Genomic DNA, 18,178 nt, shown 5'->3' on the forward strand with positions numbered 1-18,178 from the left:
AATATTTCACTCCCTATCCTCTCTGATATCTTGCCCTTCACCTTTGTTCCCCTGGCCATCATTACTGGTAGGTCCTCTTAACTTTTTCCTCCTTTCTCACTGAGTGAGGAACAAACAATATTATGAAAAGGATAGCTGCTACTCACAATATAGCGAAGATGCTAAGTCACCAATAGGCACAACACAAAGACGGTCAGAAAATGAGCTTTCAGTCAACAAGGCCTTCATCGGAGATAGAACATATACTTACACAAACACAACTCACACACACGACTGTGGTCTGTGGGTGCTGAGGCCACACTGCAAGCAGCTGCACATGATGGGAGACGCAACCAGATGGTTAGGATAAGGAGGAGGCTGGAGGGATAGCAGGGTAGGGGTGAGGGACAGAAAAGGGCTGCTTGTGGGAGCATACAGTGATGAGGTGGAGAGAGGGTAGGGCAGCTAGGTGCAGTTGGGAGGTGTGACGGAAGAAAGGAGAGAGGTAGAAAGACAGTGGGTGCATTATATGGAGGTATCTAGAATGAAATGATAATTAAATCAAGACCCTAAGCTGTTGACAGATGTTGAGATACATCAACGGGGACAGATCAAAACGTGTGCCCCGACTCGGACGCGAACGCGGGATCTCCTGCTTACATGGCAGATGCTCTATCCATCTGAGCTACTGAGGGCACAGAGGATAGTGTGACTGCAGGGATTTATCTCTTGCATGCTCCCCATGGGACCCACATTCCCAACTTAATGTCCACACACTACATTCATAGTGCCCCTGCCCAGTACACTCATTACTCGTGGCAGACAATCTGACCGAGTCCCGTAAGAGTTCGAGCAATGCTTGTGCATCTGCACAGAAGAAGAACATGTCCAAAAGAACAGATACCATATCCATATGTAGTTAAGGCTAAGCGGCCATTGACATTCTTCTTCTGTGCGGATGCACACGCATTGCCCAAACTCTTACAGGAATCCGTCCGATTGTCTGTCATGAGTAATGAGTGCAGTGGTCAGGGGCACTACGAATGTAGTGTGTGGACATTAAGTTGGGAATGTGGGTCTCACAGGGAGTGTGTAAGGGATAAATCTCTGCAGTCTAACTATCCTCTGTGCCCTCAGTGGCTCAGATGGGTAGAGCGTCTGCCATGTAAGCAGGAGATCCTGAGTTTGAGTCCCAGTCAGGGCACACATTTTCAACTGTCCCCGTTGATGTATATCAACACCTGTCAAATGCTTTGGGTCTTGATTTAATGATAATTTCAGTGGGTACACTGTTCGAATAGTAGACTGTGTATTGTTTGAATAGGAATAGAGAAGGGGCTAGAGGATAAGGACACAGACTAATGAAGGTTGAGACCAGGAAGATTACGGGAACATAGGATATAATGTAGGGAGAGTTTCCACCTGCACAGTTCATGGAGAACATTATGCTCAGCAGTGTGTTCAGCAATGGGGTGGTCCAGCTGTTTCTTGGGCATAGTTTGTTGGTGGCCATTCACCTGGACAGACAGCTTTTTAGTTGTCATGCCCATGTAGAATGCCCTCCGTCTAACCTCCTGACTGCACCTAGCTGCCCCACCCCATCTCCACCACGTCCCAGTATGCTCCCACGAGCAGTACTTTACTATTCCCCACCCATACCTTGTGATGCCTCCCCCTTCCCATCCCAGCCTGCTCCTTACCCCTGCCACCCAGCTGACAGTCTTTTTGTTGTGCCTATCTGTGACTCAGCATCTCCACTACATGGTGAGTAGCCAAATATCCTTTTTACAATAATGTTACATTCCATCCTGGAATTTTCCATTGTTGAGTAAGGAACTAACAGTTCCAAAACAAATAGTTTCTATCTTTTAAATGTGTCTGTTGGCAGTACTTTAATTTTGCCTTTTGAAGGTAAGTACTGGTGAGCCATCTGTCTCTCCATAATTTTGTGCATTTCTCAAGTCAGCTTTCCTTTTGCTACATAAAATTTTCCATAGCTTTTACACTATATTTATTGCTGATAATAATAAATCACAAAATGCATTTATTGTTAAGGCACTGACCAGCCATCCGTCTCTTCATAATCTTCTATTGTAACATATAAAGGGGAAATGAGGGGAAAAGTTGTTTCTAAAAATCTTGAAAAATTCTTGATTGATGTATTTTGCATGATACTCTAACAGACATAGGGACCAACAGGTGCTACATATTTTTTAAGACACACACATACACACAGGGTTATTCCATGATAATGTTACAAAATTTGGGGATGTCAGAGAAGGATAAATGTATCAATCTGAGGTAAGCGGCCCTAGTCTAAAAATGAGCAAGTCAGAGGTATAAGCAGAAATTTACTAAGTTCTGCCTTAGCCTCCATCAGTACTCATGGGCTCCACTCTCCAAACCCTGATCATGACATGCAGAATTCCTGCTGAATACTCTCCAAAATCCTCAGATAATTTCCCCTATTGTTGGACTAGTAACTTGATGTCAGAGAGGCCGAGTAATAATGAATTCAATTTACCTGCAAACGTTTCACAAGCTGCTACCTTTACAACAGTTGTTCAGAATGCCAACCATCAGTGTCAATGCAGGCATGGCATCAGTGCACAAAGTTCCGTCATACCTGTTCTAATACCCCGTGTGTCATTTCAAAAGTGTCGCAGGCAGCAAGAATTCTTGTCAGGAGATCCTCTTCAGTCTTGACAGGTGTCTTGTATTCCTGACTATTCACAAGGCCCCACAAGAAGAAATCAAGTAGGGTGAGATCAAGAGTGCATGCTGGCCAGGAAATGGGTCATCCTCTGCTTCTCCACTTTTCAGGGAATGTCTGATCCAGGTGTTCACGAGTGAAGTGGAGCTCTGTCATGTTGGAGCTACACCCATTGACAAATAACAAGTAGGATATGTGCAGAAACCTGGGCCACAGGTCTCTGATAATAACTGTGTACACTGGCACATTTATGCAGGCAGGAAGGAAAAATGGACCAAGTGCTTAATCGCTGGCTATGCCTACCAATACATTGACTAATAGTCTGTGTTGATGGCTCTTCATAACTATAGCATGCGAATTCTCATTGATTCACACATGACTATTGTGATTATTTAGCATTCAGTCTCTGGTGAGACAGGTTTCAACCATGAAAAATAGGCATGCAGGGAAATGAGAATCGGCTGTAAGATGCTGCAAGAACCATTAGCTGAATGTGACATGAGGTCCAAGTCAGGATGGTGGGAGTGTAGCTGCATTTTCCTTAACACTTGCCACACAGTACTCTGCAAAACATTCATTTATGTGCAACTAATTGGATGCTGATTGCAGGCACCTCATTGACTCTATAGAAAGCACTGGATCTTCTATGTTATCCTCCTTGGTTGTTGTACTGTGGTACCAATTTTCCTGTTTCACTTAATTGTTGGAACATCTTTGGGTTCATGGTGTGAGCCAAATGTCTTCTGTGCACAAATTTTGTCCTGTACAACCTTTCTGCTTCTTTGCTGCATTCATCGGCTTGCCCATACATGAAAATCAGTTTGCAAGTTCCATCACTATGTGCAACTCAATCTGGTTAGGGGTGGTCAACGTTAGTGCTTCCACTTGTATACACAGACTGCAGTGTACTATAGTACAGACATTGTACAGCACCACTGCTCATGTCACTACACAGCATGCCATTCGCAGTGGATTAGTTAAGTTATCATCCCAGCCTGAATGACTAAGACTCGTCAGGAATGCCTACCCTACAATTTTAGCAACAGCAGCAGAGGTACATGTATTTCACTGTCAGAAGTATCATAAAGATAGTAACTTCTAACTTTTGACTCAGTAGTTTCTGGACCAGGGTCCCTTACATCAAATTGATTCATTTATCCTTCTCCTTCATCATCCCTGAAAGTTTTGTAATATCATCACGCAATCACCCTGTATAAAAGGGAAACATTCTTGAAATGTTCTTGACTGATTTACTTCAAATTTTTACATGATACACTAATAAATCTTCAGACAGACATAGGCTATGGATTTTTTTAAACAATAATGTATAGGTTTTCTGTTAAGGGGAGTTGGAATGCCGGAAAATGGAAAAAATTCACATTTTCAGTTTTTAACCTTATAACTTAATTTGAAATTTTCTGCTTAAAATGGTGCAAAATTTGTTAAGAAATTCCAATTGGAAGTATTTTTATTTAATTTTTCAAAATTACATGTGCGCCCAGCAAAGTTACCCATCTTGTGATTTGTACACATTTAAATCTTCGCATTTCCGAAAACATTACATATAGAAGGCTGTGGATTTCACTCTTCAGTTGTAGAATCTTTGATCCTTCCATAGGTACCATTGTTTTTACGACTAGCTGTGTTTATTGTTCAGTTTTTGATCTGTGAGTGTTTGTTTTGAGCCTCGAGTTTAGTTTGTCGCTCATTTGGAGTTTGTTATCTGTCTTGTTTTGACTTTCAGTGGTGAGTGCGTAGTTTCTACGATGCCTAGGAGTGCATCATTATTTAAAAAGCGAAAGTTTCGCGGTAATAGATTTACAAATAACGTTTGTTCAAGTGATTCTGCTTCAGCACCTGTTGATGCTGGTGAAAGTTCTGACGTTTGTACAGCTGAGATGTGTGAAGGAGACACGCCCACCAGTGCATCAAAAAAGAAGTTATCAAACTGTGCAAGTGAAATTACAGATGAAGCTTCTAATGAACAATATGTTTTAGTCGACTTTCCTGTTTTTACTGAGTTTATGAAGAAATGTTTGTGTTGTAATCTTTGTGGAGGTTCTTTTGATATGAACATAACAAACTCTATAGGACTTTCCTGCAAAATTGCTATAGTTTGTGCCAGTTGTGAAAATGAGACCTGTTTTTGGAGCTCTAAAACATGCAGTAGCAATTTGTTTGAGAGTAATATCAGGCTAATGTATGCAATGAGAGCAATTGGTAAAGGACATACTGCTGCTCAAACATTTTGTGCCATAATGAATCTTCCACCTCCACCTGCTAAAATTGACAATTACACTGAAGTGATAGGAGATGCTGTTCAGTCTGTAGCAGATTTATCAATGAAAGCTGCTGCCAGTGAAGCAAAATATATAAATGAAGGAAACCCAGATATCCCTGTTGCTTTTGATGGAACCTGGCAGAAAAGGGGTCACACATCCAAAAATGCTGTTGCTACTGTTACTAGTGTGGACAGCGGTAAAGTTTTGGACTATGAAGTGCTCACTAAACATTGTTACCATTGTGCATCTGGTAAGAAAGAAGCAGCTCACATATGTAGCAAGAATTATGAAGGTACGAGTGGAGGCATGGAGGCTGCCGCTGCTGTGAAAATGTTTAGCAGATCAGAAAAAGAACGGGGAGTATTTTACACAAAATTCCTTGGAGATGGGGACTCCAAGGCATACAAAAGTGTTACAGAATCCATGCCATATGTCAATAAGACAATAACTAAACTAGAATGTGTCGGTCATGTTCAGAAACGAATGGGCACTCGTCTAAGGAAACTGAAACAGAATCTGAAGGACAAAATTTTGTCAGATGGTAAAACCATTAGAGGTCGCCTGTCAGATAAAATTATAAATGAATTACAACAATACTATGGTATGGCAATAAGAAATAATGCAAATAATTTGCAGGAAATGAGACAAGCTGTATGGGCCACATATTTACATCGATCATCAACTGATGATAATCCTCAACATTTTGCTTGTCCAGATGGTCCTCAGTCATGGTGCAATTATAGAAAATCTCAAGCTACTGGGGATCCTTATCACCATAAAAATTATATTCCATTGGCTGTTATGGAAGTAATTAAACCAATATATAGAGACTTGGGGCATCCTGATCTTCTGCGAAAATGTCTTCATGGTTGTACCCAGAATCAAAACGAGTCGTTCAACAACCTCATTTGGACTCGTGTACCTAAGAATGTATTTGTTGGGATAAAAACATTGAAATGGGGAGTCAGTGATGCTGTTATTTCATTCAATGATGGTCATATGGGTAGGCTAAAGGTCATGGCAAGGCTCGGCATTGCTCCTGGTATCAACACCATCAGAGGTCTTCAGCTTCTGGACAGCGTGCGAGTAAGGAAGGCTCAGTATGCAGCTGAATTTAATACAAAAAAAGCAAGGGCAGCAAGGAGAAGAAAGCTTCTAGGTGAAGAAGAAGAACTAGAAGATGACCCTGATTACTCTGCTGGACACTTTTGATAATAGAATAAAAGGTATTTGTGAATTTTCATAATAAATTACTTTAATCGCATTTTCTGGCATTTGACATTTTTAGTGTTACATGTACCTTTATCTCATAAACCACTCAACCAACAACATTCAAATTTTCAGAAATGCTGCAAAACAGTTCAAAGAGGCCACTGAACTAGAATCATGACAAGAACTGGCTTATTCTCTGAACTAGGGAAGTTTATGTTATACTTTTTCCAATAAAAAATGGCTTAATGGTAAAAAATTCATAAATACTATACCAACAAAAAGAAAACATTGGTTCTAGTTCAGTGGGCTCACAATATATGCTGAAAACCTCTGCCAGAATTTCAAAGTTCTGAAGATAATAGTTCCAAAGAAAAAGGTACACAAAGTTAGCAAATTTAACATTGGCGAGATAGGGCATTCCAACTCCCCTTAAAGCTAACTGTGAGAAAGAAAATTCTGTACTGTGATGCGCTGTGAAACTGCGGAAAATAGATTTCTTTCTCACAGTCAGTTTCAATTACAATAGCAGGGCATTTGTACCATTAGACAAACTGTTTCTCCCATTTACCACAGGACCAATGACTGTAGCAGTCTGGTCTCTTTAATCCCACAAACCAACCATTTACCACATATTCTTTCTCCTTACATACAATATTAAACAAAAATTGTACACACATGAATGTGCTGTTTTGTTTTTTTTCCTCGCACTCAGCTTCAACAGAAAACAGGAAATTTTAATTTATGGCTTATTGACTTATGATTAGAATACTATTATGGAATCAAATCATCCAGTGCCTTGTAATCCTACTTGTTTGCAGATTAAAACTATGCAAAATACTGTCATTGAAGCTACTATTCTCACATATCCAGCTGGAAAGGTCCTTCTCATACCCTGTGTACCAATGATCCCAACTGATTTACCATTCATTTTAAGATTTTAAGTGACTTCAGATCGCAACCAAAGTTTCATTTACAATAACAGTAAATAAGATTCAAGGTCAGAGACAAGGGAGAAGAGAGATGAGCAGAGAGGGTCGAGGGAGGAGTTGGACAGAGAGAGGGGGGCGGAGGAGAAGGAGAGAGGGACAGAGAATGGAGAGGAGGTGGTGGACTGAGAAAGGGGAAGAAGGAGAAGATGGACATAGAAGGGGGGAGAGGGAGATTAAGATGTACGTACAATTCTCACTCATGTTTAGCAATTGTGAAGCACTGCTGGGTTTGCTAGTTTAATATACTTCACAAGTTAGTTTTCCTTTAGCTACATAGAATGATATTTAAAATTTTCAATAGTTTTTCACTGTGTATATAGCTGATAATGATTATGAAAATCACAAAATTCATTGTCTATTAATCCACCATTAATCCTGAAAGCTTGACAATGTATTTTAAGTAAATAACATTTTATCTCTGCCCAAACTCTTTGCCTTTACATATGTCTGCTTGTGTCTGTATATGTGCGGATGGATATGTGTGTGTGTGCGAGTGTATACCTGTCCCATTTTCCCTTCAAGGTAAGTCTTTTCACTCCCAGGATTGGAATGACTCCTTACCCTCTCGCTTAAAACCCACATTCTTTCATCTTTCCCTCCCCTTCCCTCTTTCCTGATGAAGCAACCTTGGGTTGCAAAAGCTTGAAATTTGTGTGTGTGTTTGTTATTGTCTCTATCAACGTACCAATGCTTTCGTTTGGTAAGTTACATCATCTTTGTTTTTAGATATATTTTTCACACATGGAATGTTTCCCTCTATTATATTCAACATTAACTTCAGTTAGACAACTGTTTTCAATGTTAAGTGTTAACTTTTCCATTCTTCATCGCATTACAACTTGCATTGCAAAATTTTTAATTTTTAAAAGTGTCCTCATACATGGAACATTGGAGGCTAATGACTAATATTTGCAATTCTAAAAGATGAAAACATATTCTTTTATTGTTTTTAACGGCCACAACTAGTAAGCTTGTGGCTTGGCATCTCGCTGAATGTGTATCAATGTCAAATAAAAGAGTTTGGAGTCTGACAGTTGGTCGTAGCACTTAGTATAACTCCACCCTGGGAGTGCTTTTGTGTGTGAATAGTGGTATTATACACTGAAGTAGCTAAAAATTGCAGTTAAAATATATCCTTCATGCCTGGCCTCAACCTCCATTACCCTCTGCCCTCCATTTCCTCTGTTCCCTTTCCTGCTCCACACATGCCTTCTATCCCCTCAGACTGCCTGCATAATCATTTCCCCATCTCTGCTCCCCTCCTCTCCCAGCACAGCCTCCTAATGCTACACCTAGCACCCTACCATCCTATCCCTGCCAGTTTCCTGTGTGCTCTCACAGGCAGCACTATATCATCTTTCCCCAGCCCTCCCCTGCTGTCCCTCCTCATTCCCAACCTCCACCTTCTCCATACCCTACTACCCAATCCAGCTGAGATCCCTACTTATCCCAGTAGGGGGACAGTGCCCAGAGGTGACAATAGCCATGTGTGGGTAAGTTGTGTACGAATGAGTGTGTGTGCCTCTTCATCTGACAAAGGACTTGGTGCGATAGATAATAATATTCAAGTCTCTTTTTCATATGTGCCTTTCCATTGCTTAATGCCTCATCTATGAGATGAGTAGTAATCTATCCCAATTAATATTGTTATTTCATCCTGGATTTTCCATTACAAAATATTACTGGCTTATTTGGTGAAAAAGTGATACCTGCTTGCCACAGTCTGTAAATAACTGCCTCAGACAAATCGTGCGTATATTATCAATAAATATTGATCATTGCCAACTGGAATGCTGCTTCTGCCACCACATTTCATCCATCCGGCTTCATCTAATTTACGGGAATTATCTGTCTGTCAAATGCTATGTTATTGGTATTTCCACATTCCTGTCTTATAGTAAAATATTAAATGTATGACTTCATACTTCAATTGCTTAAAACTGGAAGGTGGAGCTGAGGTGGCATTAAGTATAAAACATTTTTGTGTGAATTAATATCAGTTTACATTTTTCAGACTCAGAACCATCAAAGACACTGCCACATGCCTTTGCTGCTAGGTCTGAGGTCTTGTTTGAGATGGGCAAGTACCAAGAAAGTATTAAAGACATGCAATTAGCAATTCGTGAAGGATTTCCTGAGAATCGCAGGTGAGTCAGATTCCCAGTTTCATTCACAGCTGTGATTACAGTGATGTCTTTATTAAAAGATTATAGTTCATCAATGAAGTAACAAAAAAATCTTCATTCTTTGTGGACATGAGCTACGTATCATGCTTCTTCACAATCATTTCCCATTCAAAAACTGACTTTCGGAACTGTTCTAATATCAATGAGATAACCAGATCTCCATAATCTGTTCCAGAAAGGTCCTGTCAGTTTTCCACACAAAATTTTTGCCACTACTACTAAGTCAAATATGATATTTGAATGTATCAAAAGCACAGGTGGGAACTACATTAAGTCACTCAATACTTAATTTTTTGTGCAGTAGTGGAACATTTTTGTTGGCAATTCTGCAGTTGTGGTAATAGTTTTGAAGAAAATGTCTGCACCAGTTGCACTTTTCTGTTTATTTAAAACCATGACTGGCTGCGGCACCTGAGACCATTACCTAGTGGTATATGTCAGACGTCCTGTGCCCTCTGAGGATACCTGACGATGGTCTCTGGCAGCTGAAGCCAAACCAGCTGGCTTCATCTGCCAGAGACTGTGGTCAAGTGTGCGCAAGTTGCATTTGTGTGTGTGTGTTTATTTTTCATGAAGGCCTTGTCTGAAAGCTTATTGTGTGACAGTCTTTTTGTTGTGCCTGTCTGTGACTCAGCATCTCCACTATATGGTGAGTAGCAACTATTGTTTTCATAGTTCTGTTACATTCCATCCTCAATTTTCCATAGTTCAAAAAATAATAAGAATTTTTTAATTTCTTGGCCTTCATACACCCAATTTTTAATTTTTTTATCTTGTTGTTACACATGTTCCTGAAGTATGTTTACAATTTTAGCTGTTTTGAATATTTAGTTTATTGTTGACAGTCGAAAAAGTTTTCAAGTGCTCAGCAAATTTTTGCATTCAGAAAAGATGGATCAAAGAAACTGCATTAAATTTTGCCTCAGAAATGGAATAAAGTACAGTTTTGCACTTGGAACGTTGACTGTGGTTTTTGGCAAATCTAATATGAATAAAACAAGAGTTTAGGAGTGGTATAAATGTTTCAAAAAGGATTGAGAAGATGTTGAAGATGATGACCACCCTGGACATCCTAGCACATCAATTACTGATGACAATGTGGAAGAAGTAAAGAAAATGGTTTTGGAAAATCACCATCAGAGAGGTTGTTGATGATGTCGGCATATCCTTTGGCTCATGCCAAACAATTTTTTGGAAGGTTTGGGCATGAAATGTGCAGCAGCAAAGTTTGTTCCAAAATTGTTGACTTTCAACCATAAATGACATCACATAGACATTGCTCGGGAACTGCTGACTGTAGTTGACAACAATCCAGAACTTCTAAAGAGGATTATAATAGGTGACGAAACATGGATATATGGGTTTAAAGCTGAAACCAAAACCCAATCATCCCATACAAACTGCCTGAAGAGACAAGACCAAAAAAATTTGACAAGTTAGATCCCATGTGAAGGTTCTTCTCACTGGTTTCTTTGATCATAATGGGATAGTGCCTCATGAGTTCCTGCTTTATGGTTGTACAGTCATTAAGGAATATTACCCGAAAGTTACATGCTAGTTACTTGCTAGTTACTTCAGGCTTGAAGAAAACAACCAGAATTGAGGCAAGCCCAACTGTGGAAACAGCACCACAATAATGCTACCTCTCACATCTCAATGCTTGTTCATGATTTTCTGACAAAAAAACAAAACTGATCTGGTGCCTCAGCTACCATATTCACCGGACATGGCACCTGTGACTTCTTTCTATTTACGAGGCTAAAGAGTATCATGAAAGGACGTTGTTTTGCCACCATTAATAACATAAAAAAATATTGCTGAAGGAGCTGAACACCATACCAAAAAGTGAGTTCCAGATATGTTTTCAAGATTGGAAAAGTGTTGGCACAAGTGCATCTTATCTGAGGGGGAGTACTTTGAAAAGGGCAAGGCTGATGTTGATGAATAAATTAAGATACTTCAAGAAAAACAAAAATTACCATTACTTTTAGATCACACCTCGTATAACATTAAAAAATGGTCTTGGGGGCCAAAACCTGTCATAGTTTTAAATAAACATAAAAATGCAACTGGTACAGACAATTTCTTCACAACCACTCAGTACTTACCAAAAGGGTACTCTGAAAGTATATGTGCAAGGGCAAGCATAACATTTCTTAGTTTATCAGTGATGGTCTTTTCATATCAAACTCTTTTAGCTCAATGTACTGTGTCCAAGATTTTTCCAGTGAGTAGATGTTATCACCAAAATGTGTTTCTGAAAAGTCTAGAAATATCCACATATAGTTGCCATAACCTTTTTCCAGTTACAAATTCCTTTAAATGTGAGGAAAAAGAGAAGACAAGTGATACTGAGTCTCTTGAACATTAAGACAGTTCACACTTCTAATTTTTCAGTTTTTCACTCCAAACATGCCTTTGTGGAAAGATGTATTGGGGAATGACTGTCTCCTTACCATAATGTATAAGATAATCACTAAAATTGAAACTTTCCTGGCAGATTAAAACTGTGTGCCGGAGCAAGACTCGAACTCAGGACCTTTGCCTTTCACGGGCAAGTGCTGTACCATCTGAGCTACCCAAGCACGACTCACATCCCATCCTCACAGCTTTACTTCTGCCAGTACCTTGTCTCTTACCTTCCAAACTTCACAGAGGCTCTCCAACAAACCTTGCAGAACTAGCACTCCTGGAAGAAAGGATATTGTGGAAGCATGACTTAGCCATAGCCTGGGGGATGTTTCCAGAATGAGATTTTCACTCTGCAGTAAAATGTGTGCTGATATGAAACTTTCCTGGCAGATTAAAACTGTATGCTGGACCGAGACTCGAACTCAGGACCTTTGCCTTTCATGGGCAAGTGCTCTACCATCTGAGCTACCCAAGCATGACTCATGCCCCATCCTCACAGCTTTACTTCCACTAGTACCTCATCTCCTACCTTCCAAACTTCACAGCAGCTCTCCTGCAAACCTTGCAGGAGTTCTAATTCTGCAAGGTTTGCAGGAGATGAGGTACTAGTGGAAGTAATGCTGAGAGGATGGGGCATGAGTCGTGCTTGGGTAGCTCAGATGGTAGAGCACTTGCCCGTGAAAGGCAAAGGTCCCAAGTTCGAGTCTCAGTCTGGCACACAGTTTTAATCTGCCAGGAAAGTTTCATATCAGAGCACACTCCGCTGCAGAGTGAAAATCTCATTCTGGATCACTAAAATTCCCATCTTTGTTGAATTTTGTATGGTGCACATTAGGCTGAGGCCTAACACATGTTTTTGTGCCTAACATTTTATCTCCTAATGCTAGAGATATCATCAGAGGCTATAAAGGCTGAGGGAGTAGCTACGAACTCAAACAAGCCCAGCTGTTGGAACAAAAATCAACAAGGATGCGAGGGTGCATAAAAGCTAGTATTGTATGGCTAAAATTACCATGAAACACATTGAAACTCATTAGACTCTAATCATAAAAATGAACAAACTGGTTTCAGAAGTGGATATTGTACAATGTTCCATCTGCATGTCATGAACAAAATCATAGAATGAAGCAATGAACCTAAATTACTACTTTGCCTGGGATTACTAGATTTTGAGAATCTTTTGATCTAATTTCAACAATATTACACTAAAAGTCCTAAGGAAACAAGACTTTTCCTGAACTGAAAGAGAAGTGAAATAAGGAAATTCAATATTGCCAAAACTATTCTTAGCAGTCCTAGAAAGCTGCAACAGAGAAGGAGAAATATGTGTTACTATGTCATATCTGCATCATCTTTCTTTTAAGGATGACATTCTATTTTATGGCCTCTATTGCAGACAATTTCACAATAAATGAAGTTGAAAGATGGCTTGAAAACCAGGTACAATAAGACTACAGTAATGTATAGCTGACAAATCAAAAAGAAAATAGTACAACTTGTCTGTTAATGCAGAGAACTAGTTGACTATTTTTTGTACTTAGAGCAATTAAAGGCAAAAACTGACAAGACACCAAAAGAATAAAGGAGAAAAAATATATGACTGGGAGTGGGACTGCTAAACTAAATATGATCTTCAAAACAATGGACAGTTCATAATCAGTGTGAATTACTAGTTCTGAGTTAGGACAAAATCAAACAATGGAAAATCAAGGGTGGAATAATAACAATATCATGAAAAGGATAGATTACTACTCACCATATAGTGAAGATGTTGAGCTGCAGGCAGGCACAACGTAAAGACTGCTAAGCAAGTAAGCTTTCAGCCAAAAGACCTTCTTCTGAATTAGACAACACACACACACACACACACACACACACACACAAATGTAACTCACACACGTATGTCCACTGTCTCAAGTTGCCAAGGCCAGACTTAGCAGCCAGTGGCAGTGGTCATGTGTGGGTGAGATGTGTTTGTGTGCATGTGTGTGTATATGTTGTTTTATTCAGAAGAAGGTCTTTTGGCTGATAGCTTACTTGGTTAGCATTCTTTTTGTTGTGTCCATTGTGGCTCATCATCTCCTCCATAATATAGGTAGCAATCTATCCTTTTGAGTTAGGGCAGTGAGATGTAGACTGGAGATGGGAAAACAAACAAATGACTCAGGCACTGACTGGTGAAGGTGATGTAATTATGTTCATCTTGAAAATGAAGTGGGGATAGAGTGGACCTGCAGCCAGGTAAATGTTATGATAGATGGACCAAGCAAGATTCCAGGAGATGAGAAAAGACCATGATTACAAACTAAAGGAAGAGGGTAAACGACATTAGAAAACATGCAGGTAAGAATTACATGAATACATATGGCTGAAAACCATAAGTATGGAAAAGTCTAGGTAGGCTTTTATCCAGCAGTGGATTTCAAATGCCTCATGATGTTGAGTAGCAACAATTGCAGCCACTTTATATACACTCTGTGTTTGATATGAATGTTAATGTAAGTCAGTATTGTGAATGTGTAAATGTACAGATTTCATGAGTTCAGTGAGAGAATTATATATTTCTTTTTAAAAAATCAGATAATGTGTCCCACATCAGAGTGAGATATTGTGAACAAGATGTACATTATGTGCAAATAACCATCTAACTACCAATGTGTCAGATTTCAGCTATACTGGCGAATGGCCCGCTGCCACCGAAATCTTGGAGAAACTGCAAAAGCACGTGTCTGCCTACAACTATCCCTTAAGTTGCTGGAGAACGCTTCAGCAAAGGATCAACATTCAAGGATAATTATATTAGAGGAAATGGAAGCTCTGCAGAAAAGTGTCACAAGCACCACACAGCAAGAAAATAAGGAAATGAAACCAGGTACACATGGAAACTCTTCTTTGCAATTACTTTATGTGCACTACTAACTGTATAGCTGTTTAATTCTCAGCTCTATCACGTACTTATTTCATAAACAACTATCAGTCCATTATTTGGAGAAAATTACCATTTACCTTATTCCATCTTTCACATATACAAGTCTCCATGAGCTCGAGATAACAGCAATGCTCTGGAAATCGATGGTCAAGGGTTCTAATCCGACCTCATGCATGGATGTAGGTTTGTGGTCAAAATCAATATGACTAGATTATCACCTATTAGCTGAACAGAGATTTATTATTTTCTCATTACTTTTCTAATGTTAAATACTAAAATCTGTGCAGAAAGAATCATGTATTATCTAGTTATCATTTTTATGTTGATAGACAACTGCCTGTAAAAGGCATAGATCTAAGATTCAAGTAACAGTTCAGCATAGGGTTTAAACCTGCCAGGAAATTTCAAATCAGTGCATACTCCACCACAGAATGAAAAATGAATTCTGGCATTTATGAATAGTTTAATTCAAAGGAGTATTAATATAAGAGTAAAGGAACTCACAAAAGGCAAAACATATTGAAACAGTGGACTAACGGAAGAAAGAGAATTTGGAATTTTGTGTGGATGTCAACTAACTTTTTTCAGAACAGAAGAGAAAAATGTTTATGGGGAAATATTTCTTTTCATTATAATTTTAATCTGAATTATTATAAATATACAACTTATTTTATTTTTTGGTCATTTTTTTATTTACAATTCTTAATTACTGACTTACAATCATATTTGAAGCCTGGGAGGAATGGCAAGCATGCAGGCTAGGCATTCGACACATTGGTATCAGAGCCAGTGAGGTGTGGCGCATGATCAAGAAGACATGGAAGTGTTGACTGGGAGGAGTTGACAGGGCAGAGGAAGGGGAAACTGTTGGATAGACACCCATGCACAATGAAGAGGATGTGGAGGTGTGGATTAGGACGGTCAGTACGTCAGAGGAAGGGGAAATTGTTGGGTAGACACCCTCTAACCCCTTCCTGTGTTCTGTTACCTCCTCCCAATCCATACCTCCACATTGTCTTCACTGTGTGCCACACATCACCAGTACTGGTACATGTGTGCCACATACCTAGCCCATGCACCTGCTGCCTCTCTCCCCTGCATTCCTAGCATTCACACCTGCTGCCTCCCTCCAAGCTACTAGCTATCTGCCCCAATCCCCCATCCTGCTTCCCATCTCTTTCTCCCTCTACCCCCTCTAGCTGACATGACTTTATCCCACTGAATCCTATCATTGTGCATCCAGACAGCACAATGAATGTGCCCAGCTTTTGTGTGTGTGTGTGTGTGTGTGTGTGTGTGTGTGTGTGTCATTACCTGAAGCAGCTAATGATATGTCATATAACTTGAAATTTAGTTTTATTATTTTAATATAATTAAATACAAAACTAAAAGTGAAGCACTCATGTACTGAAGCACACTTATATTTATTTATCAATGAAAATAATCAGTTTTTGAATATATAATATTATTGGGTAGGTTAAAAATCTACTCACCAAGTGGCAGCTGGAAAAACACATACAAAAGTTAAGAAAATGTGCAGACTTTCAGACCCAGTGGCTCCTTGTTCTGGCAGAGGGGTTGATTGGGAATCCAGAGGGATGAAGGAAAAGGACTGTGAGGTTTAGGTTCTGCAACTCTGCCCATTTATTAAACCTCACCAGTCCATTTTTGTCATCCCTATTCCTTCCCCTTCAACCCTTCTACCAGAATAAGAAGCCAACTGCTCCAAAAACTTGCACATTTCCTCAAATATTAACATAAATTTATTTGAGTAATTCTTACTGTTAGTGTTAGGAAATGGATTGATTAATACTCACCACATAGTGGAGATGTTGAGTCACAGATAGGCACAACAAAAAGACTGTCAAACAAGTAAGCTTTTGGCCAAAAAGTCCACATCTGAATTAGGCAATATACACACACTCACTCTAGCAAACACAACTCACATACACATGACCACTGTCTCTGGCTGCCGAAGCCAGACTATGAGAAGCAGCACATGATGGGAGAAGCATGATGGTGGGGATAAGGAGGAGTCTAGTGTGGGGAGGAGGATGGGGTAGCAGGGGAGGGATGGGAGAACAGTAAAGTGCTGCTCATGGTTTCATGGGAGCATACAGGGATGAGATGGAGAGAGGATAGGGCAGCTAGGTGAAGTTCGGAGGTTAGATGGAGGGTGGGGGAGGGGGGGGGGGCTGAGGGATTTTGGGGGAGGGGGGGGCAGCGGAAAAGGAGACAAATAAAAAGACTGAGTCTGCACTGGTGGAATAAAGGGTTGTGTTGTGCTGGAGTGGGAACTGAGAGGGGATAGGTCAACGACTAACAAAGGTTGAGGCCAAGAGGGCTACAGGAACATAGGCTATATAGCAAGAAGAGTTCTCACCTATGCAATTCAGAAAATATGGTGTTGATAGGAAAGATCCAGTTGGCATAAGCTGTGAAGCAGTCATTAAAACAAAGAATGTTTTGTTGGGCAGGGTGCTCAGCAACTGGGTGGTCCACTTGTTTCGTGGCCACACTTTGTCGGTGACCAATCATGCGAACAGACAGCTTGTTGGTTGTCATGCCCATGTAGAAAACAGCACAGTGGTTGCAGATTAGCTTGTAGATCAGACAATTGGTTTCACAGGTAGCCCTGTTGTTGATGGGGTAGATGATGCTTGTGACCTAACAGGAGTAGATGGTGGTGGGAGGATGTGTGAGATAGGTCTTGCATGTAGGTAGGTTACAAGGATATGAGCCCTGAGGCAAAGGGTTGGGAGTAGGAGTTGCATACAGATGGATGAGGATATCGTGTAGGTTCAGTGGGTGGCAGAATACCAATGTGGGAGTGGTGGGAAGAATAATGGGTAGGAAATTCCTCATTTCAGGCCATGACAAGAGATAGTCAAAACCCAGCCAGAGAATATGATTCACTTGTTTCAGTTCTGGGTGGTACTGAGTCACGAGTCAATGCTCCCCTGTGGCTGGATTGTAGGACTTGGGGAGATGGAGAGTGGCTGGAGATATAAGACATGGGAGATCTGTCTCTGTACAAGTTTGAGAGAGTAATTGTGGTCTGTGAATGCCCCAGTTACATCCTTGGTATATTTTGAGAGGGGCTGCTTGTCACTACAGATGTGATGAGCATGGGTGGATAGGCTGTATTGAAGGTACTTCTTGGTTTGGAATGGGTGGCAGCTGTCAAAGAGGAGATATTATTGGTGGTTGGTAGGTTTAATATTGATGGAGGTACTGCTGTAACCATCTTTGAGGTAGAGGAGGCTTGTTGGGTCAAGGAAGACCAGGTGAAACGAATGGGGGAGAAGGTGTTGAGATTGTGGAATAATGTGGATACGGAGGCCTCACCCTCAATCAACATGACAAAGACGTCATCAGTGAGTCTGAAACAGGTGAGTGACTTGGGACTCTGTGTGCTTAGAAAGGACTGCTCTAGATGGCCCATGAATAGGTTGGCATAGGATGGTGCCAAACAG

General features: G+C 40.3%; 1 protein-coding gene across 2 annotated transcripts in view; it reads left to right on the forward strand.

Annotated features, from left to right (window-relative positions):
- The window catches only part of LOC126198904 (SET and MYND domain-containing protein 4-like), a 146,300-nt gene that overhangs the window by 67,193 nt on the left and 60,929 nt on the right, over window positions 1-18,178 (forward strand). For both annotated transcript variants that reach the window (XM_049935530.1, XM_049935531.1), the window contains exons 4-5: window positions 9,190-9,322; window positions 14,437-14,645. In XM_049935530.1, the coding sequence (XP_049791487.1) occupies window positions 9,190-9,322; window positions 14,437-14,645 (342 nt within the window). The remainder of the gene's footprint in view (window positions 1-9,189; window positions 9,323-14,436; window positions 14,646-18,178) is intronic.

The sequence above is a fragment of the Schistocerca nitens genome, chromosome 8 (genome assembly GCF_023898315.1).
Source record: "Schistocerca nitens isolate TAMUIC-IGC-003100 chromosome 8, iqSchNite1.1, whole genome shotgun sequence".
In the NCBI taxonomy this organism is placed as follows: Eukaryota; Metazoa; Arthropoda; class Insecta; order Orthoptera; family Acrididae; genus Schistocerca; species Schistocerca nitens.